The following is a 25,240-nucleotide window of genomic DNA, read 5'->3' as shown; positions in this document are numbered from 1 at the left end:
TTATCTCACCAGCTGCCTGGGACAGAAAGGCCAGGGTAAACCAGGTACACAAAGAAGCCCTGCATGAACTGTTCATCAGTGCTAAAATACTCAGAGTCCTGTGTTGGTCAGGATGGTGCTATTATGGGCTTTGCTATTGCTCCCTGCTTGCAGAGCCCTCCAAGCAACTGCACCCAAGAACTTGCTGACAAGTCAAGTCAGGAGGCAAAGCTGAGCTGAGGTGAGCAAAACCATAATGCAGCTGGAGCAAGGCTGTTATGTGCAAAATGCACCATCACTCAGGCTTTAGAGATGGCAGTGCTGCTATAGGAGAATGTAAGGGAGGGAAAGACATTGCACACCTTGGAGGTGAAGCCACCCCTTGGATTCTCATGTAGGAGGGCAGGGGAGCTGCCATCCAACCCGCTCCAACCTTTGCTTGAGTGGTGAGGGAATGGAATTCAACCAGCTTTTAAAATCTCTGGAAGATATCACAGCAGTTTACATTCATGTTGTCAGTCAGCCAGATTAAGGAATGCCCGTGATTAGTCCTTTTCCCCAATTAATAGAAGAAGAATCACAGCTCTTGTGCAAAGTGGCTGTGGAGATACCCATTAATTTCCATGGGCTTGAATGTAAACAGTAATGAAAAACTCCTGCTAACTTTCCAGGAGACTCACTGTGTCCTTGTGTGCCTTTGCTATCTGTGGAGACATAAGGTCCCTCTTCCTCTCCCTGATGCGAAAGCTATCAGTTTCAGAGCCACCATACCCTGCAGATCCCAAGGGCCCTCTTCTTGGGAATCTGTTTGGCTTCTTAGGAGGATTCTTTTTAAACTTGGTGGCACAAGGGAAAGGGGAAGATCATCTGTGCAATGACAGAGTAGTTGGGAACAACAACAACATCTCTTGCTGCCGAGAAACTCATTACCCTTTCGTGATGTCCTGCCCCAGCTAGAAGTGAGCACATGGGGAAGAGGGCTCTATTGCACTCTGAGCTGGGCACAGGGAAAAGAGAAAGAGTGAGGGATAAAAAGAGAGAGAAGCTCTGCAGATGAACAGTCAGCATAAACAAAGCCTATCAGCCCAGGCAAGAGGCCGAAGCATGACTGCACTAAACAAATCACGGCAGAATCAGCAATTGGCAAAGTAATTGACGTTCTTACAGCTGATGGAAAATTTTTGATGCCGCCCATGTTCGCTTTCGAAATACTATTCAGACACTTAATTGGCTCAGTTCTCATGCAGCTGACTGCTCTTTTTTTCCTTCTGGAGTGTATCAGGCCTGCATCTACAGACAGAAACTTTTGGATGTGCTTCCCTGGCTCTGTCCACTGGCCATGAGACGGGAATGAAGCTTTTCACAAACTAAGCAATGCAGGAGAATTTGTGAAGGGAAACAGGTCTGATCTGGGAAGTTGAATTATTTCAATCTCTGTATTCCCCCAGTTTTTCATGATTTCAACTCTAACTCCATAAAACAGCCCTATAGTTGCAGCAACTAAAATAGTGCAAGTTAAATGTTAAACACAGGGATGAAATTGCATCTGGTGATGTCTCCAAAGCATGGGTTCAGAGCTTTAGCCACCATGCAGGCAAAATTGCCTTCCCTCACACACAAATGTTTGTGTGAGAACCATCTGACATATTTCTCACACTATTTGATAAAAAATTAATAATAGCTAAGTGTCTGTGCTCAGGAACCACTTCTTTAACTTGTTAGACTCTTTGGCCAAAGCATTCTCATCCTCTGATTTGAGCCCTCTTCCAGAAAACCAGCTCTACCCCATCGTCAGGCCTGCACTGACATGGAAATTTCAGCGAGAGGCTTCCAAGTCTTTCCACGGTGTTGATTAAATGCCACGCAAAATCATTAATCTGCAGGGAGCAGCCAGCTTCTCAAGGTGTATGAAATTAGGGAATGGTGCTTTCTAAGCTTCCATCAGAAAGAGCAGCTTGACTCAGTGCTGAGACACAGGTTCACCTCTGTTTGTACCTCTACTCCTACATCTGATCTTATAGCCCCTTTAGAAGACATTCAGGTCTAGGAGCAAAAAGCCGTTTGCTTGGCCAGGTTTTCCTTTCCAGGGCTGTTTCCTTTCCAGAGCTGTTTCCCTTCCAGGGCTTCTCAAACTCCCACAGAAGCACAGGATTGGGGAATGGGATAACTTTAAACCAACAGGTGTCTTTTCACCCAAAACAACTGGCTAGTTATGGGTGACCCAGTGACACAGATCTTGCACAGAATTACAGTATTGCCCTCACATATTTGTGCCTCCAAGTCCTTGCTGTTGCTACTGCCAGGTGCCAGCAAAGGACCTGGTGAGTCTTATGAAGCTTTAGCAGAAGACTGAACCTAAGCTGCCTTCAAAGCAAATTTGAGACCAGAAGAGGACAAACAGGCAAATCCAACACAAGGAAGGTCAGCTTTTCCTTTCTCCATGCCAAACAGGACTTACAGAAAATCCCACCTGAAAGAGTCAGCAGTCTATGGCTAGTGATAAAAATAGAAGGAAAACACAGGCAGACTCATGATATTTGTTTTATCTACCAAGCTGAATATTTTCCCTTCCAGTTACCACTTCTGAGTGCTTGGCTCTCTCAGAGAAAATTAATCCAGCACCTCAAGAAGCCAATGGGGAGATGCCCACTCTCTTTATTCCAGTGTGGTGCAACTTTGTTTGATTCACACCGTGTAGGAGCCTGTCTACAAAGGGGTAAAGCTTCCTGTTGGAGATGCAGTGGACTCTTGAGATGGGATTTAAGATCGAGGTCTTCTCCCAGCAGTGCTGCTCTGTGGCTACAACCAAATCACCTCGCTTAGTGCTTTTTCTGTTCTCTGAAATGTGTCTTGCCTTGCTTTGTGAGATGCTTAGATTTATGTGTGAAAAGCATGACATAAACCCCAAGTATCATCACATAAAGCAAGATGACGCTATAAAAAGAAGCCAAGGTAACATGGGTGCTGTTAAAGTCCTTACACTGAGTGCTAGAAGTGGCTTAAATTTGCTGTGGTACTCCCACCATTCTCTTTTATTCAGCATGGGGAAATATTGCCTTGCAGATAAACATTGTGATGTGATAAATGTCCAGAATTTAGTGAAGTCAGAGAATCATAGAATAGTTAGGGTTGGAAAGGACCTTAAGATCATCTAGTTCCAACCCATCTGCCATGGGCACAGACACCTCGCACTAAACCATGTCACCCAAGGCTTTGTCCAATCTGGCCTTGAACACCAACAGGGATGGAGCATTCACAACTTCCTTGGGCAACCCATGCCAGTGCCTCACCACCCTCACTGTAAAGAACTTCTTCCTTATAGCTAATCTAAACTTCCCCTGTTTAAGTTTGAACCCATTACCCCTTGTCCTATCGCTACAGTCCCTAATGAAGAGTCCCTCCCCAGCATCCTTAGAGGCCCCCTTCAGATACTGGAAGGCTGCTATGAGGTTTCCACGCAGCCTTCTCTTCTCCAGACTGAACAGCCCCAACTTTCTCAGCCTGTCTTTATACGGGAACTGCTCCAGACCCCTTATCATCCTCGTGGCCCTCCTCTGGACTTGCTCCAACAGCTCCATGTCCTTTTTATGTTGAGGACACCAGAACTGTACACAATACTCCAAGTGAGGTCTCACAAGAGCAGAGTAGAGGGGCAGGATCTCCTCCTTTGACCTGCTGGTCATGCTCCTTTTGATGCAGCCCGGGATACGGTTGGCTTTCTGGGTTGCAAGTGCACACTGTTGGCTCATGGTAAGCTTCTTATCAACCAACACCCCCAAGTCCTTCTCCGCAAAGCTGCTCTGAATCTCTTCTCTGCCCAACCTGTAGCTGTGCCTGGGATTGCCCTGACCCAGGTGTAGGACCTTGCACTTGGCTCGGTTAAACTTCATAAGGTTGGCATCGGCCTACCTCACAAGCATGTCAAGGTCCCTCTGGATGGCATCCCTTCCCTCCAGCATATCAACCGAACCACACAGCTTGGTGTCGTCAGCAAACTTGCTGAGGGTGCACTCAATCCCACTGTCCATGTCGCCAACAAAGATGTTGAACAGGACTGGTCCCAACACTGATTCCTGAGGGACACCACTCGTTACTGTTTTCCAACTGGACATAGAGCCGTTTACCACAACTCTTTGTGTGTGGCCATCGAGCCAGTTCCTTATCCACTGAGTGGTCCATCTATCAGATTGATATCTCTCTAATTTAGAGACAAGGATGTCATGTGGGACAGTGTCAAACGTTTTGCACAAGTCCAGGTAGATGACATCAACTGCTCTGCCCCTGTCCATCAGTTCCATAGCCCCATCATAGAAGGCCACCAAATTGGTCAGGCAGGATTTCCCCTTAGTGAAGCCATGTTGGCTGTCACCAACCACCTCATTGTTTTTCATGTGCCTTAGAACAAGTTCATTATAATTGACGAAAATGTAGCTTTCACTAGTTTATGAATGCCTTATTCATATATAACTTTTTTATTTTTAAATCCAGACAGAATGTTTCCCCTAAGCAAGTGCCAAGTAAGAGAGTAAACAACTCCTGCTAATACACCTTCATCCCTTCTGCAAGGCCATCTCTCCTGCAAAAAGAAGGCTCTTCTTACACATCCACCAGCCCTGTCCGCAGTCCTCCTGCAAACCTCTCTTAGTGTGATGCACCCAGCCCCAATAACAGCTGGACACAGTTGGGTGTGTCAACAGGAACCACAAAGTCTTTTATCACTGCTGCTGCCTGCTTCTGCCAACCCTTTGACTCCCACCTTAACTTTTAAATGCAATACAGTCTTTCGGCCAAGAACAATAATATATTCACTGTATGATGCTCCAACCATGATAAGGATTTTTATGGACTACTACAATATCATCTTCTTCACTGTGGACATGTTGCTGATTAAAGGGGTCACACCGGCAGTGAGGGAATGTGTAATATCTCTATTTGTTCACAGGAAGCATACACCAGGAGTTCAAGTTTCTCTCTTCAGGTTCAGTCTCTTGGTACTTTGATCCTAACCACCTTTGAGAATAAAAGGGGAATTTAGCTCTTAAATGCTATTTGGTCACTGGTGTCTCAGTTAACACCATGCATAAAAGGATCAGTTTCCTTGTTACACAGGACAAGGCTGAGACCACAGAGTTGGAGTAATAGAAATAGGAGTAGCACCAAAAAGTATGTATCTTTTTAGCTAAAAAAGGTCAATCATTAACCATATAGATAAATGAGAGGCTGTGGTGTTAGTAACACTGATGTTCACTCATGAAGGGGGGTGAGAAGAAAATGTTTTGATTGTCCAAAAAGATCTTTTTAGTAAAATTAGAGAATTAAACGTTGTGTTACTTCAGCACCATGAACACCTGCTGACAGCATGATTGCAAAACAAGACATTATTGAGGCTGTAAGAAAATAGGCACAAAAAAGAGAATCCTGTTATCAAATAGAATATCTGAAGACTGTCGTTGAGTGTGTGTTTGTTTTCTTTTCTCTGCCTTTTAAAAGCATCACATCCTCAAATTCAAACAAACAGATGGCTGCCAGAAGCACTCCGAAACCAGCAAGCTGCTTGCGTTGGACACATCATTTTGGTGTCTTGGCCTCTTGACTTTTCTATTGATTTTTATTTCATTTGGTTTTGATCCAAGGCAATTGGAGGGGATTTTAAAGTCACCAATGACTTCTGAACTTCAATGATGGTATTTTGAGGAATTTTATCTAGAAGAGGAGATAAGGGCAGAAATGGCTATTCACTCACCAGCCAGTGAAAAAAAAAGTAATGACATCATTTGTGGTTTCAGTTGAAGCAGTTGAAGTAAGCCGCTGAGGCTGTACAGAGAAGAGGTGATAATCCTGGGGGAAGAAATGTTTAGAAGAGCATGCAATCATGGCACCACCTCCTTTTGTTGATAGTACACAGCCACGACTGACTACAACTTCAGCTCTGACTCCATGTTCTTGCACAGTAGCAATCCTGAGCAACCTTAAGTCATACTCGTTCCTGGATGAGTGTCTGAATTTTTGTTTCTTCACTCTGAAAGACTGTGGAAATATGATCTTTGATATGAAGTTGGGTGTTAGGAAACTGCAGTAAATTAGGAGCCTTGCATGGTGTTTCCCCTGCAACTTGGACTGCTCTGAGCGTGTCAAACCTGACCTTCATTCCTCCCAGTAAGAGATAATATGCATTTCATTCCTCACATAGACTTCCCAAGACATTGTCTTGCTATTCATCTCCCAGTTGCTAAATGGCTTGCCACGCAGGAGATAAGCTGAGGCTGTCAGAAGGATAAGGCTGATAAATTTGCTCCTTGGGAGCAAGGGGACCTCTGATGGTGTGGGTAAAGGTCACCAGAAAGATATAACTAAGTTCATAACATCATGTCCTTAGCTGGCAGACACTCTGTGGCTCTCATGAACTCCTTCCAGCCATTGGAGGCTCCTGGCTTTACACTTCCATCATTGTCCTGCACCTTTTCCTGGCCGTGGTGTCATGGTGGAGTCATTCCCTTCTCCCAGATTCCCACATGTCCTCTCTTATTCTCACCTAGGTTATGCTCTGCTCACATCCAGGTTACTCGAGCACTCTTGTTCTTGAAGTAGAGCCACTTATTAAAGAAACAGGAGCATCCTATAGTGCAGCTGCTGCTCAAATAGAAGAGAACAGGACTATAGTATTCCTATATGAAGAATACTGTGTCAACAAATTTTGGCGGCACATAGATAAATAATGATTTAATTTATCCGGATGTAGTAAAGTCTGAAAAGAGCTTATAGGAAATTATACCTTAGTTAATGAAATTCTGGGCTGCTTCTGTGAAGGCTGACAATCATAAAACCAATCTGCCAAACTTTCATTCACAGCTTCATTGCAAAGCTGTTACAGAAATGGCAAAGGCCACCAAACTTACAGGGGTGTGTGTGTGAATGCACATGTACAAATGGGGAGCATGACATTTTCTTCCTCCCAAGGCAACCTGGCAGCCTGGAGGGGGCAGGAGAGCAAAGAACAGATACTCTTGACACTGCCAGCACACCAGTGTTGCAGGACTTTTTTTCACCACTGATAACTTGAGCCTGAAGTCACCTCTGCAAGCAAACCACACAAGCCTTCACTGATGGTGGTGTTCACTATGCTTGGAGAAGGCTGACGGAGGTCTCAAGTCCTCCATCCACCTGCAGCCCAACTCAATCTTCCCATAAAGAAAAGCACACTGGGATGTTGATGAGTCTGGCCAGCCAGGCTGCTGTGCTGCACTGTTAGAGGTGGATACCAGAGCGGATGCAGATAGACTTTATCGGCGCTCTATGCAGCTGGTTTGCTGCACCCAGAAACCACAGAAGGCTGAAATGAAAATACATGCACCATGTCTGCAGGTCAAATGTGCCTTGATACCCTTGGGTTTATATTCATGCTCATTATTATACACGGAAGGAGGATATGCAGAAACACTGGTCCCTTGGGCATAGCACTCTGTAGTTATTTTCAGACTGGTTGCTCTGCAAGTAAAAGCCAAGGTGCTAGCAAGTAATGCCTGCAAAGTTTGCTGCCTTGATTTCTGCTGTGTGGATCAATATTAACAGTAGTATTTTATTTCCAGAGGATACTCAACTGACAGAACTATTGATTATTTGATATGTAACAGTACATCGATACTTGATAGCAAATCAGGGCACTGAAACAATAAATGTGCACTTGTTAACAAGTAACGTGGGGCATTGAGTTTCAGTGACACCACTGGGATATCTCTTCTTTTGTCTAAAATCGAACGTCTTTAATGTATCAAAAATATAATTTATTTATCTGACTGACTGAAATACCTGGGGAAAATACCTTCTTCACTGAAACCTGCACTCTCAGGTCATGTTTCAAACATGTGCCAAATTCAATCAATAATTTCAGCTCCACTGTGACTTCATGTATTGTTGAAGGGAAAATGTTTTGTTTGGTATGTTTAAACATATATTATATCAGATCGCTTTGTGAACGAACAGATTTCAAGGAAAGAAAAGAAATGAAACATTACACTTTGGCTGCAGTAGTTGAGCCAAAGTTATTTTTTTCACTTAGGCTTTTGATTCAGTGCAAAAAATAAGTAGATATGTATATTTGGATAGGGTGAACCCAAAATGAAGCTTTTTATATCTAACAAAGGGTTTACTTATGCTTGAAAGACATAATGCTATAACCTTCCATGAGTTGTTTTATTATATGTAAGTCTATTGTTGTCTCCTATGGACACATTTAACTATCAAACACCAAACCATCAAATGGAAATTATATAAAAAAAAAATCTTATGGCTGGAACCTATTAAAAAAAGGACGTCCCTATGGTGAGGGAGAAAGAAATATTTTCTGTGAAGAAAAATAACGGATGGCACTCGCTGTTGCAGAAAGCACACCTCAATGACTTTCTGTTCTTGTTCGAATTTGGAGAGGCAGGGGAAGTGACTAGGAAATATGCAGGAAATCCACCTGTACTATACATAGACTTTTTCTGAGATCATATAATAGCCTTTTCTCTGCTATCAGCGTGTCAAGGCCTGTGGGCTTAACTGCCTTAGCAACTGTCTACTATTTGGAAGGTCAGAACCAAGGGAGGCTGAATCGGCCTCTAATGGTGGCTCCCCTCTTCCACTGCTGACAAATGGAGTTTAGGATGATGTAGTCTAGCTTCTCAATTGGGCCTGGGCTTCTTCAGCCACTGGTAAATTGAATCAGCCCAGAAATCTTCCCAGGCATTGAGGCCAACTGGCACAGAAGTTTGTATCTCTGCTTGAAACCATGTCTTAACTTCCCTAACAGCTGAATGCAAACACCTCACTGGGATGAACCCTGGGCCATGCTTATGATTGATTTAGGAGCTTGCTAGTTGTCGTGGACCAAAACGTGCCAGGTACTGGTCTAGTAATTTGTGTATACCCAGTCACACTCCTGTGAACGTTCCCAGACACTGCTTAACTTGCTTAAGACAGATACAGCCTAAGACACTGGTATGACGTATGTCCTTCTTCCTCTTTTACTGCCCAAGATCATATCTTTCCAGCCAGGATAAGGGAAGTTTATGGCTCTAAATCTGGTTATAACAATAATCTTTTGCTGGTTCATTAAATCACTCTTAGTTAGTAAGAAACTGGAGATTATTGCTGTCTGCAATAAAAGAATAATTGCAAAGAACCAGCTGTTATGTGTTTAAAATGACAAAGCTGTTGTACATGGGCAACTTAACTTCATAAACAAACCACTATCCTCTCTTTCCCATCCCACATCACTGCAGTCAGCTTGATCATACGTATTCAATGTCTGCAGTTTTAAATTGGATATCTCTCAAAAAGCATCCCACCTCAAGTACTTGCCATATGTTCTGACCATACTACATTGGAGGACCATAGTATGTCCTACAGGAACTTCTGTGCAGAGCTGCCCAATGTAAACAGAATCTGTTTTCAAGGGTCCTTCTAAGTTATGAGAAAGCACACAAACCCACACGACAAGGGCAGACCTTGTTATGGTGTTACCCAAGTACGGGCACCCTTCTGTACCCCACAGGGACCCAAGAACTTCAAGGCAGCCGAGGCAGGCAGAGGACACATTTTGTGCCTACATCATCTTCACCACACAAACCAGCACTACTTGTGTAGCAATCAACTTGTGGTTTGCAGATGGAGCTTGAGAGGGAGCACCTTATGTTAGTGAGCCGGCTGTATTTCAGCAACGGCAGTTTCTTGGTGGACAGACAGCACCAAGGCTGACATCCACCCTTTGCAGTGCCTGCTTTTGTCAGGAGACCAGTGTCAGGCAGCTGGTGCCTCCATCCAACTCCTATTTGGACACCTCTGTGTCCCTGACAGCTAAAACTACAGTGTGGGCTCACAACCTCAAACTTTCATGGCCACTCCCTGTCTCAGTAAGCTGTAATGCCAGGAGGATGGTGGATGACTTCATGTCAGCAGAATCTAATACCTTATGATCTAGAGTAAAAGGTAGGAGGAGTAGGAAGCCCAGCAGGCACCTGATTAAAGAGGGTGCGGGAGATAAGAGGAGACAGTGTCCCGCTGTGCATTTCCTCCACCTCCATAACCTTCTCATTTTCAAAGAGTTTACATAGGGCTGTGGCAGCTATGGTTCTCCAGACCTGGCATACCAGCTTCCCCACTACACTGGTAACAGTTTGGGACTAACACACCACCAGCCCTTTTCCTTCTTCCCAACAGGAAAATGAACAGTTTGTCTTCTAGAGGAAGCAAAATGTTTACAACTCAGTTATCCTCATGTTAATCATATATAGGGCTATATATGATTCATAATCATAATCATTCATAATACGATTCATAATTCATAATCAGCATGGGCTGCCTGGGTATGTGCTTATGCTCAGATAGACCAAAATGCATTTACATCAGACTTCACAAACACGTGTCCATCCTTCCTTCTTTTCAAAAGTGGACACAGCAGATAGGTCAAACTTTCACACAACTATTGCCAATGTGCAGTCAGCAATTGGGTGTTCCTTTATGCCCAGTTATCAAGGAGGATGAAGATCCAACTGGCCATTAACACATAAAGGAGGTTAATTTAAAACTACAGCAAAGTTTAAGGAGTAATTCTGTACAGACAGGTAGGTACGATCCATGTAAAAGCTGTTCTTGTTTCTGTTTGGCTCTGTAAAAAGATAAACACTATCAGCACTCTGCATTTTTTAGAACATGGGTTCTGTTTGGTTTTTTTTTTTCAGTGTTGAAATAGCCATAAGCACTACTGTTATTATCTCAAAAATGGCAGACACATTTCAGTGTGAATGTTCCCCTTAGCAGTCAGATATCCATATTCACTACGTGCGTACCTTCGATTTGGGGACTGTAGTCCCAGGACTCAGGTTCCATTTTGTGTAGATCTTTCTGCCAAAATGGAGGTTTTAGTGATAGAAAATATTGCAAGGTCACCCGCAGCCTTGATAGGAACAGGAGGGTAGGAGAATATTAGGGAGAAACTGTAAACTGTAATATCCAACTGTAGTTGGCAAACCCAAGCATATTTGGATTACCTGTACCGATATTCCACTCCCTTGTTTTCCTGGCCCTAGTGATTAACCACCAGAATATACCAAAGAAGGATTTTCACGGGAAGGATCTCATGATAAAAAGGCTATTCCTGGCCCTCTTTCCATCACATCATAATCTGTCCACTAATATGGCTTGAGATCTCAGCTGATCAAAAGGTCATAAGATGCTACTGCTAAGTATCACTCTGTCTCTGTTCAGCCAAAGGCCTTTTTACTTCACGCAGCAGGCAAAGGAATGCAATAGCAAAGCCTTCAGATCTGTTTGTATAACAGATGAAGTCTTTGCTGTATGGCATTTATCTTCCTTCAGGGAGTGACAACTGATAAATAAATCTCTAGTTCCCAGTGAATTTAAATAAAACAAAGGCAAATCATATCCCTGAACACTGTAAATATGTAACTGCAGAGGACACAAGTTCTCACTCTCCCACCATTTCCTTTGCTACAAAACCCATGAAGTGCTGGCACCCTCAAATTCTGCCAAAATCAAGGGAGGCAAATCTTTGCGGACATTACAAAGAGCACGGTGATAATGTAGGAGAACTAAAAGATATGTCATGTCACTCATTTAGACTAATGAAATCGTGAAAATTAATTTCTTTTTTTCTTTTTCAAGTTAGCAAAGAGCAAAACCCAAAGAAATAGGCACTATTATCATATTAATAGGAATAATGGAGTGAAAATGTGGGGACACATAGTAAATGGGGTGATGTGTTTCCCAGTGAATAACACTACAGGGGACAATTTTCAAACATCCTGGGATGAACAAAATCATACCCAACACCACTGCACTGGCCAATTGGTCACTGCTGTACTGCAGTGTGCAGGTACCAGTAGATCCATGGATACCAGCCATCACCCCTAGCAATGACTACAGCCGCCTCTCTGGCCATCTTGCATCCAAGAAGTTCAACATGGGCAAAACCAGATCGCCGTCTAAAACAGCAGAGAAAGAAGCTGCCACTGTCAACAGCTCCCTGCCACCTGAAGCCCTCGTTTAGCAGCATTGCAGAGCTAGTTTCTGTGAGCATTATCATTGGAAAAAACACTGGTTTGTGTTTCCTGCAGACCTGAAGGGTTGTCACAACCAAATTAAACCCCTCAGCACTTCCCAGACTATTCACTCACTCCCTGGCTTTCCAGATTCAGAGCTCTACACCAGGAGCAACAGACAGTTCCTTTAACAGCAACTGGCAGTCATTTTGCTCCTCACTGGGCTTTCAAAGCTGAGACCCATCAAAGATTAGCAGAAAAAATCATGGCTATTTTTCTGTAAGAAGCAGCACTGGTAATAGGCTTCAGGAAAAATCCTCCTAAATGCAAGTGATAAGTGTAGACTGCATGAAGGCTGACAGGTCTGATTATAATTATCACTGCAAGGGAACCAGCACTAACCTCTCTTCTGGAAGTCAATGACAACTCCTAGAAAGGAATATGCAAGTGAATTATCATAAACAAAATCATTGCAAGTGGAATCGTCTTTCACTGAGAAACTAAATAAGGCCCTGACTTGGGGAAAAAAAAACCACCACCAACCAACCAAACAAAACCTTGAGTACTTATTAAAGTTCACCCCAGTAGAAACTGACACTTGTTTCTACACTTAAGTTTCACTGATTTCAGGACTTCAAGATGGTGGGAATAAAGGAATGAAGCAGGACACATGAAGCATGGGATAGAGTCATGCATGTAAAAAGTGTTTGGAAATAAAGGTTATCTTCTGAAACCACACTTAAAGATTATTTCCCTGCAACATAACATGAATAGAGAATTCCAGAGAGCATCTTAGCCCAAACTGAGCTAGATATTCAAAACTAAGACAAAACTCAGTCAGCCTTGTACCAACCTTTCCCCCTTCCTCACATCTTAGCAGGAAGAGAGTGAAAAAGCACTGACATAGAGCACTTCAATTTGCATCTATACATTGAAATATCACAACATTGGCTTTCAGAAGGGTTTTGAGGTCGATATGGTAGGTACTATTCCTTCCAGATCATCTTGCACTTATATTTTTTTGTTCTCTCTGACAGCGTTACATTTTTCTTAGCCTGTTTTGGCATTTCTCATTCTATTTCTATCGGAAACTTGGAAATAGAGAAACATGGGCAGTCTGGGAGAAGAATAGCAGTACAGTAGCTTTTTCTTTCTGAACACAAGAAAATAGGTATTATCTTCGTAATAGTGGGCTATAACTGCAGAGGAGATGAGGAGAAGAGCCTCAGAGTCAAAGGTAGTTCTAGGCGTTTCATTCTCATTATATCTCAATGGAGTGAAGCAAATAAATTGTGCAAGGAGACATATGGAAGCTCGCTACACAAATGCCCTATTTAAGGCTCTTACTTCCTAATTAGATCCTGGTGTCAGGAGGTTGGTAACAATTATTCACACACAGATCATTTGAATACAATGAAAACTATTCTAAACCCCAAACCATCATAATGGCATGCATTGATAAGAAGCCTTATCTAGGTTGGTCTTTTTAGACTCTTTTGCTTAGTGCTTGGAAAATCAATTTCAATGTTACATACATCTAAATTTCATGTCCAAAACTGCAATAACAGGTTTGGAAGGGGAAAAGGAAGAAACAAAAACTTCCACAGCCACAACCCCTTGTTCTTACCTTGTTCACAGATTTCGTCACTGAACTCTGCACAGGGAACCCACAGTCTCGTCCCAAATTCTTCATCTGACTCTGTGGAGTTTCCCAGAGCAAAGAGAAAAAAGAAAACCTTTATTGTGGGAATGACTGTGCAGAAAATGGTCACAAGCATCCAAAATTCTTCTCTGCCCTTCTCCATTTCTATATGTCTTATTCCCTGCCCACCACCATCTGAACACCCAGTGCTGGGGTTCAGCTTCGGCCCTGCTCAGTTTTGGAAGATCCCCCAAGTTCCTTAACCCATGCAGATGTGTAGGTTCCTCCTCTCAAGTAACCCTGGTAAGAATATTGACATCACAGGGCTATCACAGCTTTCCCCAGCAGCCCCGGGGCATGCAATGAGCTGTGGTGTCAGGGAATGATGCCATAGATTTCTATGACAACCCACTTTGGAAAGGTTTGGGAAGAGCAAGAAGATGTCACAGGATGCCTACCAGCCTGCTTTGTTTAACAGTTAAAAGCAGGGAGCTGAAGCCAAGGATTACCACATTGCAAAACCATTTAAAACAGGGCAAATGCTTGTGATTCAATGTTGTGACTGAAGCAAACCATCTCTGCCCTGTGCTTCTGCACTTCTGGTATGAAAATTAGATCTTCTTCTCCCCTTCTTCCCTTCACACCTCCTCTCCCCCGTTTTGTCCACCTCTCCAGCCATTCGCACAGAGGTGAAATATTTTACATTTTCACCTCTGGTGACTCAGATCAGAGAGTGTTTGCTTTGTTTTGCTTTTCACTGATTTTGCCCAAGGCATTCTTTTAAGCGGCAGCCTGTGCAAAGATAATAGGTGGCACGATTCTCTGTAACTGGAATCAGCAACAAATCAGCCATCTGCCACTCCAGGGGTCTGAGATTAACCCAGCTACTGGACCATGACTGCAAAGCATTTGCACATGTAGATTACAGAAATGTGAGGTTATCAACCCCAAAAAATGAAAGACTGGGAGTGGGGAAGGTGTGGTGAGAAGAGGTGGAAGACAAGCGTTAGAAGAATCCTCCAGATTAATTCTTTCAGACACGAGACATCCCGTAACAACTCCAAGCAGACAATGCTTCTCATTATAAAGTGTTAAAAGGCTGAAGGATTTGAAGGAAACAACTTGAGATTCATGAGACATGTTTCAGGGAAATACATCCAGAGACAACTCTTTGATACAGGGAGCAATAAAGACAAAGACATTCAGCTGCCTTGCCAATGCCTTGCTGTGCTCCTTGGAAATCATGAAAAAGTTGCCTGGATGGCTTACCTGGACCACCTAGAAAGTCCAAGAGTAATATTTTTGTCACAAGATGGACAAGATCTGTTACACAAGCTATGTTATTCCAGAGCATTGTCAAGATATTGAGGACACGGAAGAGGTTTGTGTTCTGATGTATCAAGGTTTAGGAAGGTCTCTTCATTCGCTGTCCTCAGTTTACCTTCCTGAGTATCAAATGCCACATTGCTACTGTGTGTACTTGGATGCTGTTGGTCCACATTAATATTCGTCTGTATCTTTGGGATCCTCTCTATAAATCTGTTGGCAATTGTTATTCAGTAACTGAAGTATAAAGAGGTTTAAATCAGTAGTAAACATAAGCTGGCTCCACATCTGAAAGCATGAGCCATGACCTTGTGCAGCTGCATGGGGGTTAGGGTCTTCTCTGCTTACTTTGATGTGGGCTTTAATCCCCATTCCTGACATTTGCTTTTGTAGGTTGGAATCCATGGTCAAGAATCTTGGGTTAAAAAGAGGAGGTTGTGACTAGAGAAAGAGGTGCAGCTGCAGGCAAAAGTATCAGCAAGGACTTCTGTGAAATTCAGACAAGTCTATATGGTATGTGTCCTTGGTGAAGATGGTAGCTTAAATACACAACTTATCTCATTAAGTCCAAATAGGCAACTAAAAATCAAACAACAAGCATATGTGTGCATACAAACCCATGTATTTTTACTTATGTACTTTATTCATGAAGAACAGGTAGGATTGGGTGGAAGGTATAACACACACTGGCTACTCCATGGTACTTGCCTAACTCTCTTGATGACTTTTGCAATGGTTTCTTTACCCTCTCTGGGCCAAGCACCACGTACCCCTCACTTGCAACAAAGAAAAAAGAGCAATAAGAGATGAAAGAATGTCCTCTGCATAAGCCCAAGTCAAGCTGTGGCAACTACATGGTACAAGGCACAGCTGAAAGCTGAGGAAGAGTGAGGGGTTAGTCACTGAAGACATCCATACAAAACCCACTAGCATCATCTCAGAAATGAGTGCACCTCCCAACAGTGTTAATTTGGGACTGAGCTTTCAATCTTCTGCAGAGGAAGGACCATTGATCTGCAAAGAGCTGTGAGAATAAGGTGAGGAGAGCAGGCTGGATAACACCTTGAAGTCCCCTTAAATTCTCCACTATTTATCACAGTATTTCCAAAAGGCACTGCTCGGACAGAAACAGGTTTTCCAAAACCAGGTCTATGTGTCTGAAACCAAAGGTAAGGTTTGAAGTGGTTTGGATATATACTAGAGCATCGTTTTCAGGTGAGAGAAAGGTCATGGAGGTTATCCCACTCCTGGGACTACAAACTGGGCCAGGCTAACAACCCAACAACCCACAAGCTTCTGAGATGCAGCAAGTTAATGAGCCTCGGCCTGTGCTTTAGAAAGGTCTCCTCGAACATGACCTGCTGGCTGTGTGAGTGCTAAAACTGCTGTTTAAACAGGAGCTGGACCTGTTTTCAAACCCGAAAGTAGGAGTTTTCTCTTTGTCTAGCCTCTAATTTCTGAAAAGCCAACTTAAAACTTCAGATCTAGAAGGGAACGATCCAGAAAGGATCATGCATGTGTGGCGGGGGGAAAATCTTTGCATTCAGCTTCAACTATTGAACTACTACAAGAAATGCTTATGCTGGTAATAATTTAAAAGGGTTAAAAATAAAAAATCAAAACCCCATTACAAAAGGAAAAAAAAGGATACGTTTATGTGCCTTTTCCTAGCCTGTGAATGGAAGGAAGAAGGGACAAATCCAGGGCAAAACCTTTCATTTCAAACAAATATCACAGCAAAACTCCATCTCATTCCTTACAAATAAATCCACCTTATGAATTGCTGTCAAAGTTTCAGCAGTGTATGACATTTTTGTTTGTTTTATCCAGGCAGGCTTTGCAGGAGGTTGCCTGTGCAACTGAAGCACTGACACTGCATTAAACAGGTGCTCAGATGAGCCATGGAGCTGCTTGAAAGTTGCCTCGTCTCTCAGCAAATGGGAAGAGGAGGGAGCACCGATGCAGGTGACGCTGCACCTTGCAGAGATTCGCATGTCCTACAAGTAACCTTGCATCAGGATACAGAGCCATGAGAGCAGCCTTATGGGTATGGAGAGAGGAGGAGGGGAAGGAGTGGCAACAGGAAAACAATCAGAAAACTCCCTGGGAATCAAGTCTTCTCTTCCTCATGAGCTAAAATTAAAGAAAAATCTAAATCCCTCCCTGATATGGAGATGGCAGGAGAGGATGAGCACACTCCTTCGTTGTCTGCTTATAATCCTTTCCAGCAAGCATCGTAACAGACACACATGGGCTAGACACTGGCTATAAGCAGAGCTTTTCTGCCACACTGCGCCAGCCCCAGGGTGAGAGGTGTTGTCCCTCTTCTGTCTCCTCTCCACCCCAATTCCCCAGCAAGGGTCCCCTCCCTTTCCAAGAAGCCCTAAATATTACCAGGGGTGAACAGAGGAGAAAAGGGTCGCATTTACAATGCAAAGGGGAAGCAGGGAGGAGGGGGAACACCCCTGAGCCTGGCTGGCAGCCCCGCGGACGCAACCATTCTCATTCCTGGCACGTTTCGCTGCTCTCCAGCGCAGCCCAGCTTCGAAATATTAGTGCGGCGCAGAGTGCCATTTTCGAGTCGCTGAAGCTCCTTCTTGGCACTGGTTCAGCTTTTTGTCTTGCCTTCTCCTCCGAGCACCCAGCAGAGGGAGAAGGAAAAAAATTAGAAGAAAACTAAGTCCCTCTGCTTTGCCGATGGGGCCACCATCCTCCCTGCAGCACCCCTAGCCCTGCCTGCGGCACCCCGCACCCTCACAACCTACTCCCAACAAAACCACTCTGCAAACATAAATCTCTTCTGACCTCCACAGCAGCCAGTTCCCAGTCTCCTTCCCCTCCCCACCACCCCTTTTCATTGCTTTCTCCTTTGTATTCCTCTAAATTTTTCCATCCAACCGTTACAACCTTCCACACACACCCCTTTCTCCTTCATCCACAGCCCTCCCACCTCCTCCCATCACATCAGCAAAAGAAATCGTGTCATGGTTGCCAATGCACTGGCATCATCTGAGAGTGGAGAGCTGCTGCACCCACAACATGCCGGGCAGCTCACAGCTGCCAGAGCTACAGTGCTCAGGGGTGTACACATGTGTGCACACACACATGTCACAGGGCACGACATACTCTGTTTGCATGCCTTGTCATTGCTGTAAATGCAAACTTCCTGCAAGCTTGTTTTTGGCAACCCAATACCTCCTCCTGCTTGTGGGGCAGGCAGAAAAACAGAGGCAGAACAACAAGGGAGGGAGGGAGGGTGTATTTTTTTAAGCAACCCAAACATGGCACTGAGCGCTTCCACCAACAACTTCTCAGCCTGCTGTGCTGGCAACCAGCTGCTGGTTCCAGCCTGGCACCGGCTTTGATTTGTTTTTCTCTCGTCTTAAATGCCCTCCTCCCAAGTATTTATTCCCTTATTTTTTTTATTTTTGGTTTGTTGGAGTTTTTTTTCCCTTTTTTCCTCTTAGCTTGTCCATAGAGGGACTCCTTCCCACTCCTGTCCACAAATCCAAAGCAGCATGTGAAGATGGAGCACCAAAGGGAGTGAAACGTGATGTAATACTCAGTGGAACAAGAAGAGCAGAAAAATACTCCATATGTATGCACGACATATGTATGCTCTTCTCTGAAGATGAAGGAGATAGTGAGAGATTCCCTAAAATCAGGCAGTATGACTCTTATGCATGCAAGGATGTGCAAGCCCCAGCCCCTCTACAAAGGAGGGAGGAGACAGGTTTGTTTGGGAGGTAGAGAAAGGTTGAGGTAAAATGAATGTTCTCTATGGGAAGGACCTGAGAGAGCCAACTTTCAGGCCAGCAATGTGACTCCAATTAAACCAGAGTTTGAAACACGAACATGTGCATTATGGAGATAAAGTGGTGCAAAACGCACCTTGTCTGGTGCCTGGTGGAAAGAGATTTGGCAAAAAAAAGCTAATAATGCTGATGAGGAGGATAGCTTGGGAGGGAGGAGAGGTGCCGAGGATTTTAGCATGATGGCATGAGTGCATTAAGCTGCAAGTCAAACTGGAAACATCGGGCAGGGCATGGCCCCATATGTAGCCGCTGGTGCCCTGGGGGCTTTTTATGAGCTTGGTTGGACTGCTTTGTCCACTGAAACACATCAGGACTCCTTGGAAGCCATGAGAGTTAGAGGGCAGTGAAACAGATGGGCACTTGCTGTGTCTCAGGCCTGGTGCTTCTGCTGCTGAGTGCCTCAGGAGGCCCAACAAAACTGCCAGGAAAAGGCTGGTTCTCACCAAATGTGCTCTGGCCACCCTGGGGAATAGCAACACATCCATCTCAACAGTGGGGTCGCAGAGACAGACCGGGAGACAGACAGACAGACAGCATGGTTGGGGTGGTACAGACAAAACAACAGTGTCCTCAGCAGCTGCCTAATATGTATCTTGGCAAAATCTCGCCGGGCTGTGGATGAAGCAGAAATCACAGGCTGGAATCGTAAACTCACCAGTTGGTCAGACTTTTGCTTCCTCAGCCTGAGCGTATAACACGGGAGGGAAGCAGAGGGCCGGATGATACCCTTTAGCTGCCAGAAGCCACATGGAGGAGCTGGTCCTTCAGCCACCAGCAGCTGCTGCATGTGGAGCAGCTGAAGGGCAGGCATTGAAGTGGACTTAAAATAAGCAGATGCCCTGCTCTGAGTGCACTCATTAAGGGAGCTGTGAGTGTGCATCTGTAAATCAAGCCTCAGACCTGTGCCCTGAGGAGCACCTCTGCCACTGAGATGTATCCCCTGCACAAGGTCCACATTGAAGCTTTCTCCAGGCTGCCTGGGGTGGATGGGACAATATCCAGTTAGGGCCACCAGATCCCCTCTTCTGAGTAGTGGTTTCATTGTCCCTGGCCTATTGTATAAGGATGTCATCCAGCGCTGGCAATGGTTCCTCCCATCATCTGCTTCCAAAGTCAGCTGGTGTCCATCTGAATCCTTTCTCCCAGATGGTTTACACGTCTGTTTTCTCTCTTTGCTATTCCTCAGGCTTAGGGTGGGTTTCTGCCTTTCTCTCCAGCCTTTAGTACCAAGTGCTGGCATTTGGCAAGGCAGACTACATCCCTCAGATGTGTCCATGGCAAAGCAGACCCTGAAACCTCAGTTGGAGACTCCTGCAAAGAAGCACCCCTGCCTGAGTATCATTGAAGTGACTCCCAGATAGAGGCACTTTCAGAGCCTTTGAGTCAAAGGCGTTATAAATAAAAGATATTACAGACTAACAAGTTCTCAGTTGCAAACTGGAGTGGGAAAGAATATTTTAGCATCCTCTTACTAAGCACATTAACTCTTGGCAGACATGATAATTTGGGTTTTCAGAGATGGAAACTTCACACAGTATGCAGCACGTTGAGTCCACACACTCCATCTCCAGTTTCAACAGCTCTAAAACCTACACTGCCCCTATGTTATACCCCCCAATGGAGCAAGCATACAAATATTGTGTCGTTTTGGGGATTTCAACAGTTAATATGCACTCCAGGGGGATTTTTCCCTGGAAAACCCTAGCTTTCACAGCTGTAAGCTCACAATAGATAGTACCTAAAGATTTTTACCAACTGCCTACTGATGCTCCCCTTCCCAGGGTAACCAAGCACTTCGTATCAATCCATCTGGCTTGCTTTAGTGCAGTGACCCAGTGCTGTGCTTCACTGATGAAAGTTCAAGTCCCAGATGTGGGGCTAAACTCTTGCTGATGATGTGCTGATTTCTCCTTCTCTGTCACTCACACTGCCAGGCAAAGGGGAGGGATATTTTTTTTTTCCAGGCTGGAATAGAAAGAAAATAATCTTGCAAAACAGAGAAGACATGGCAAAGGAGAAGGGGGAGGAAAGCGATCTCAACGTGTGCAGTAAGGTTGAGGGGAGGAAATCCTTTGGGCAGCATGGGGCACTTCATCGTCTTCTTCACTGCTCAAGAGGCAGTTAAAGTGTTATGCGCAAGGAAAAGCTTGTAGGATGGCTCGAAGAACTGTGCAAGTGCACAGGGAGAGATGTGGAGGGGGAGATCACTATTGGTGATGGTTGAACTACAAAAGATTTGGTGGTTTGTTTTGGATAAAGGTCCCCACATGCAGATGCTTATCTAAAGCCCTCAGTCTTCAGATCAGGACTGGAAATGTCTTAAGAACAGACCCTTCTTGCATGATTTCCAGTATCTCTCAGAGCTGTCACCCATGCCAAAAATACCATGAAAATGGCTTTTTTAATTCTTCTTTCATGCATTGTTTTGGCTTTTCTGCTTCTAGTTCCAAGGAAAACCTAAAACCACAAAGTCTTTGATTTGAAGTTTGGACTGAGCTTATTGAATTCCAAGCCATCCTGGTTCTCATGACTGCACACATAAGAGGGGAATAAGGAAAAATGTTGCTGTGATTCTATGGAAAACTTTTAAAGAAAAGAAGGCTGTCTGAAAATTGGCAGAAAAACAAGCTAGTTTCCCTTGGAGAGGACTACAGGCCTTGATTTGTCCCACTGTAAGCACACTAGTTATCTGTAAGCTGGTTATTCTTCCCATGGATAATATGAGAGATCACAGCATTCTCAGTCCAAATGAGCTTGTTTGTTAGCCTTGGGTGGTTATTAGTCAGTAAATACTATTGAATTAATAAACACAATCAAGACTTTGAAGAGAATCTTGTTTCCCCACCCAATCTTGAAACTCATCAGATCTGCAGGAGCCCTAATTTGAAAGAGAAGGAAGAAAGAAAACAGTTTGACCATAATCCAGTGCCCTCCAGTTTTCTTAAATCAGAGTGTAATTAAGGTAAGATAGCCTGGGGATGGTGCTTTTGGGATGAAAGAGGTACGTTTGCATAAGTTCTCTGGACAAACAGGGCTGTTGCAGGGCTGGATTTGATCTCTGGCTGAATTTACACTGGGAAATATTAGGTAATGTTGTTCGGTGTGTAAGGCGTATCAGAATCAGGCCAGTGTGCTTTTAAGGATATTGTCAGATATCCTGTGTCCCTGGACTATTCACCTCGGGGAGGTTAAAAGCACGTGCTTCACTCTACATGTAGTAAAGAATGAATGTTTTGCTGTTAAAGACCAGATGATGTTCTTCCTAAAGGATTTCTTGTAGTCTTTTTTCCTGTCTTTCCTATTATTTATTAATTTCTCAAGCAACGATCTTCCACTTATCCAAGTGGTTTGGAGACCAAGGCTCAGGTCTTTAGCTGATACAAATCAAGATAACTCAATCCAAGTCAATGAAAATGATGGATGAAGTCAGTGGAAAAGGTTTGTGCTACAGAGGCTTCCAAAACAAGGGCAAAGCCTTCTAAACAGCACAGTATGTATAATCAGAGTATTTTCTCACTGAAGCTGATGGCACTTCTTGTGAGTGGCCAAGACATGTGGAGGAAGCCCAAATCCCCATTTGTGTCCACATCTGTGAATCGGGAGCAGCTCCATTACCTGTCACATGCTGTTCTCTTTGCAAAATCTGTTCATTGTGTTCTGCTAAATGCTGCAGAATGCTGATCATTTTTGTCGAAACTTGGCTCCTGTGCAGCATCTTAGTTTATATGGTGGAGTGGAGGGATGGGTTTAACTTTTGGCTTGAAAGAAAGAAAGTAAAAAATCTGGACCCTTTCAAGAGTGCTGGCTGAACAGTTTTGAAATCCAACTCTGAGCTTTTTTGGAAAGGTGACCCAATCCATCTAGCTCTTACACCATTCTCTTGCCTCTGACTAATACATGGGTTGATATTTACTTGCACAAAATGCTGGTGAGAGATGGGGGTTCCCATTCACTCGTGCTGTTTACTGCTCCTCTGAGATCACAGGCTTCAGCGACGATGGAGAGGACCACTTCACAGGTGCACGGTTTATATGCCAAAACAAGTAGTAAATAAGAGTGGAGGAAGAAAGGTCTGGAACAATGCTTGTTTGTAGGACCAACCCTTGGAAAGGGTTATTGGCTGTGTTCATTTTACAAGTCTCATCTCCCAAGTCTATGCGGGCTCACACTGCACCAGAGAGACTGGGTCCCAGGTTGGAAATCGAAGGAACACATTGATAATTTGCCAGAGATTACACAGGGGGTGAACTTGTCCCTGATCTCTATTACTGGTTCAAAATTGGGAATTCTCATACCCTTTCGGACAGATGGCTGGTCCTATTACTTCTTATGTTAGATTTCCCATTGAGCCTGAAAGCAAATCCACATTCAAGCTGAAAGTAAACAACCTGCAAATTCAAAAGGCATTAACTCGAACTGCCAAAGCATTTGCTGTGTATGCTGCAGATGTCAAATAGACAGTTTCTCACAGCCCTGAGCCTAGACACATAACTAAGTTACACAGCAAAATCTTCCACCCAGCCCAAAAATCCATCCTGCGCAAAACTCTCTTTGCTGGCATTTTAAGAGTTGGAGCCTCAACTGGAGTGAATTAATGTAGTCACTCTGATTTGAATAGAGCTACGCCAATTTATACCAGATGAGGATTTCACCCTTTGAAGGCCAAGTGGGAAATGGCTATCCAATACTTTTTTAACAGTGTGGTTTGAGAAAAAAAATAAAACGTGATGTATTTTAAGCAGTGAAAAAGCACTAAGTAAGTTTCTTTCCATTTCTATGATTAATTTTAGGAGAAACCTATTACAAAGCTTGGTTCTTAAGAATCAGGCTTTGCAGAAAAATGCATATAATAACACAACTTATAAATACAAACAACACAAGTTATCCAACTTATTCCGATTCCTGATACCTTCCAAAAAGCCAACAAAAAGTTAACTAGGAGCCCAAGCACGACATTGCTGTGGTATTGCAGGAGATTCAGAAAGTGGAAAGGACTGGATAAAGCAGTCTGTTTTATTCCTATCAGAGCTGAATGAAGCAGATAAAACTCATGAAACTAAACCATACAAACAGAAAAACCCACCCATATGCTTAGAAATGCTCTGAATATTAGTACCATGGCATGTTCCTTGCCATGGTAGATTTATTTTTCTAATATATTTTGCTGTAAACTGAACAACACCATGCAAGTCATATTCTGCAAATCAGGATTCGTTCCATTTAGAGCGACATAACCTCACGCTGTATATTCAGGAATGATTACCCAAATTAAGCCTACAATTTATTCTTTAGGATGGGAGGCCCCACTCGCAGACTTGGATGTGCTTTAATTTTCCCCAAAGTAAACTGAAGGTCAACTATTACACCAATAGAAATGGAGATTTTTGAGAAGATGGTAATGAGAAACCAAACTTTAAAGGGTTTAACTGGAAGCCGCTAGGCTGATGCAGCTCATCAGAAAATTCAGCTCCTCTTTCCTCCAGCCATCCTTATTTTCACTTTACAATTCAGTCTAAGCTGGCAATTAATAATACTTTGTCTGTTTATAGAGCCTTCCATCTGAGGATCTACAAACATTTTGTAAACACTAATGAATTAAGCTTCTCAACACCCCCTGTGAGACACATACTACTATCTCATTTGCACAGCACAGGGAAGAGTTGCGGGTTTGCCAAGGGTCAGAGCCAGCCAGCAGCAGAGCTGGGAAACCGCTCTACACCCTGAACCTCACCTTCAGCTCAACAATGCAAGGCTTTCAATAGATGCAGTGATGCACCTGGCAGCCTCAAAAGCTTTAATGATCTCTTGGAACTGCCAGTGTGTCCTGATGTCTGGTTAGGTGAAAACACAAAGGGTTGAACTTCAACCCACTGAGAGAACTTTAATCCCACTTACTGTTGGACATGAATATATACCATGAATATATCACACACCCTCACCTGAAACTATCACTCACAAATATGATCCTTTGACAGGGCAAACAGAAGAGAAAATTGGGAATTCGGTTGTTCTGACTCGGTATTTAATAATAACACCAACCCTGGGCAAAAAGGTAAAGGAGGATTCCCTTCCTTTTTTTTTTGCATTTTTAATTGCTCATAAATTTTCTCCTGTAGAGGAAAGGCAAAATTAAAGCCTTTTTGCAAGTCTTGGTGATGAGAGGAACTTACAGGATTTTAAAATAAAGCCTAAAGGTTTTGGTTCCAACATCATCAGGAACTCTTAGATCCTAGCTAAGCCTTAGGACAAGATAGACATTGATGAGACAACTGGGTTTTTTTCCACAGCACAGTCTCGTTTATTTAAGAGCAGCTAATGTCTAGTACTTATTTGAAGTGTTTTTCGGCGTAGGCCTTTTCCAAGTGCATGGCAATCGGACAATTTCCATGATGATTCTTCTGTCTGAAAATACACACCTCCCCCTCTTTTCAATTTAT

General features: G+C 43.7%; 1 protein-coding gene across 3 annotated transcripts in view; it reads right to left on the bottom strand.

The window, feature by feature from the left end:
- SETBP1 (SET binding protein 1) overlaps positions 1–25,240 on the bottom strand; it is a 269,322-nt gene that overhangs the window by 136,412 nt on the left and 107,670 nt on the right. For 2 of the 3 annotated variants that reach the window (XM_030511888.1, XM_030511889.1), the window contains exon 4: positions 13,648–13,719. The exons of the other annotated variant lie outside the window; for it this stretch is intronic. In XM_030511888.1, coding sequence (XP_030367748.1) covers positions 13,648–13,719 — 72 coding nt within the window. The remainder of the gene's footprint in view (positions 1–13,647; positions 13,720–25,240) is intronic. 3 annotated transcript variants of the gene reach the window in all.

This window comes from Strigops habroptila, chromosome Z (assembly GCF_004027225.2).
Source record: "Strigops habroptila isolate Jane chromosome Z, bStrHab1.2.pri, whole genome shotgun sequence".
Lineage (NCBI taxonomy): Eukaryota > Metazoa > Chordata > Aves > Psittaciformes > Psittacidae > Strigops > Strigops habroptila.
The sequence above is the reverse complement of the archived record's forward strand: the minus strand, read 5'-3'. Positions and strand labels throughout refer to the sequence as shown.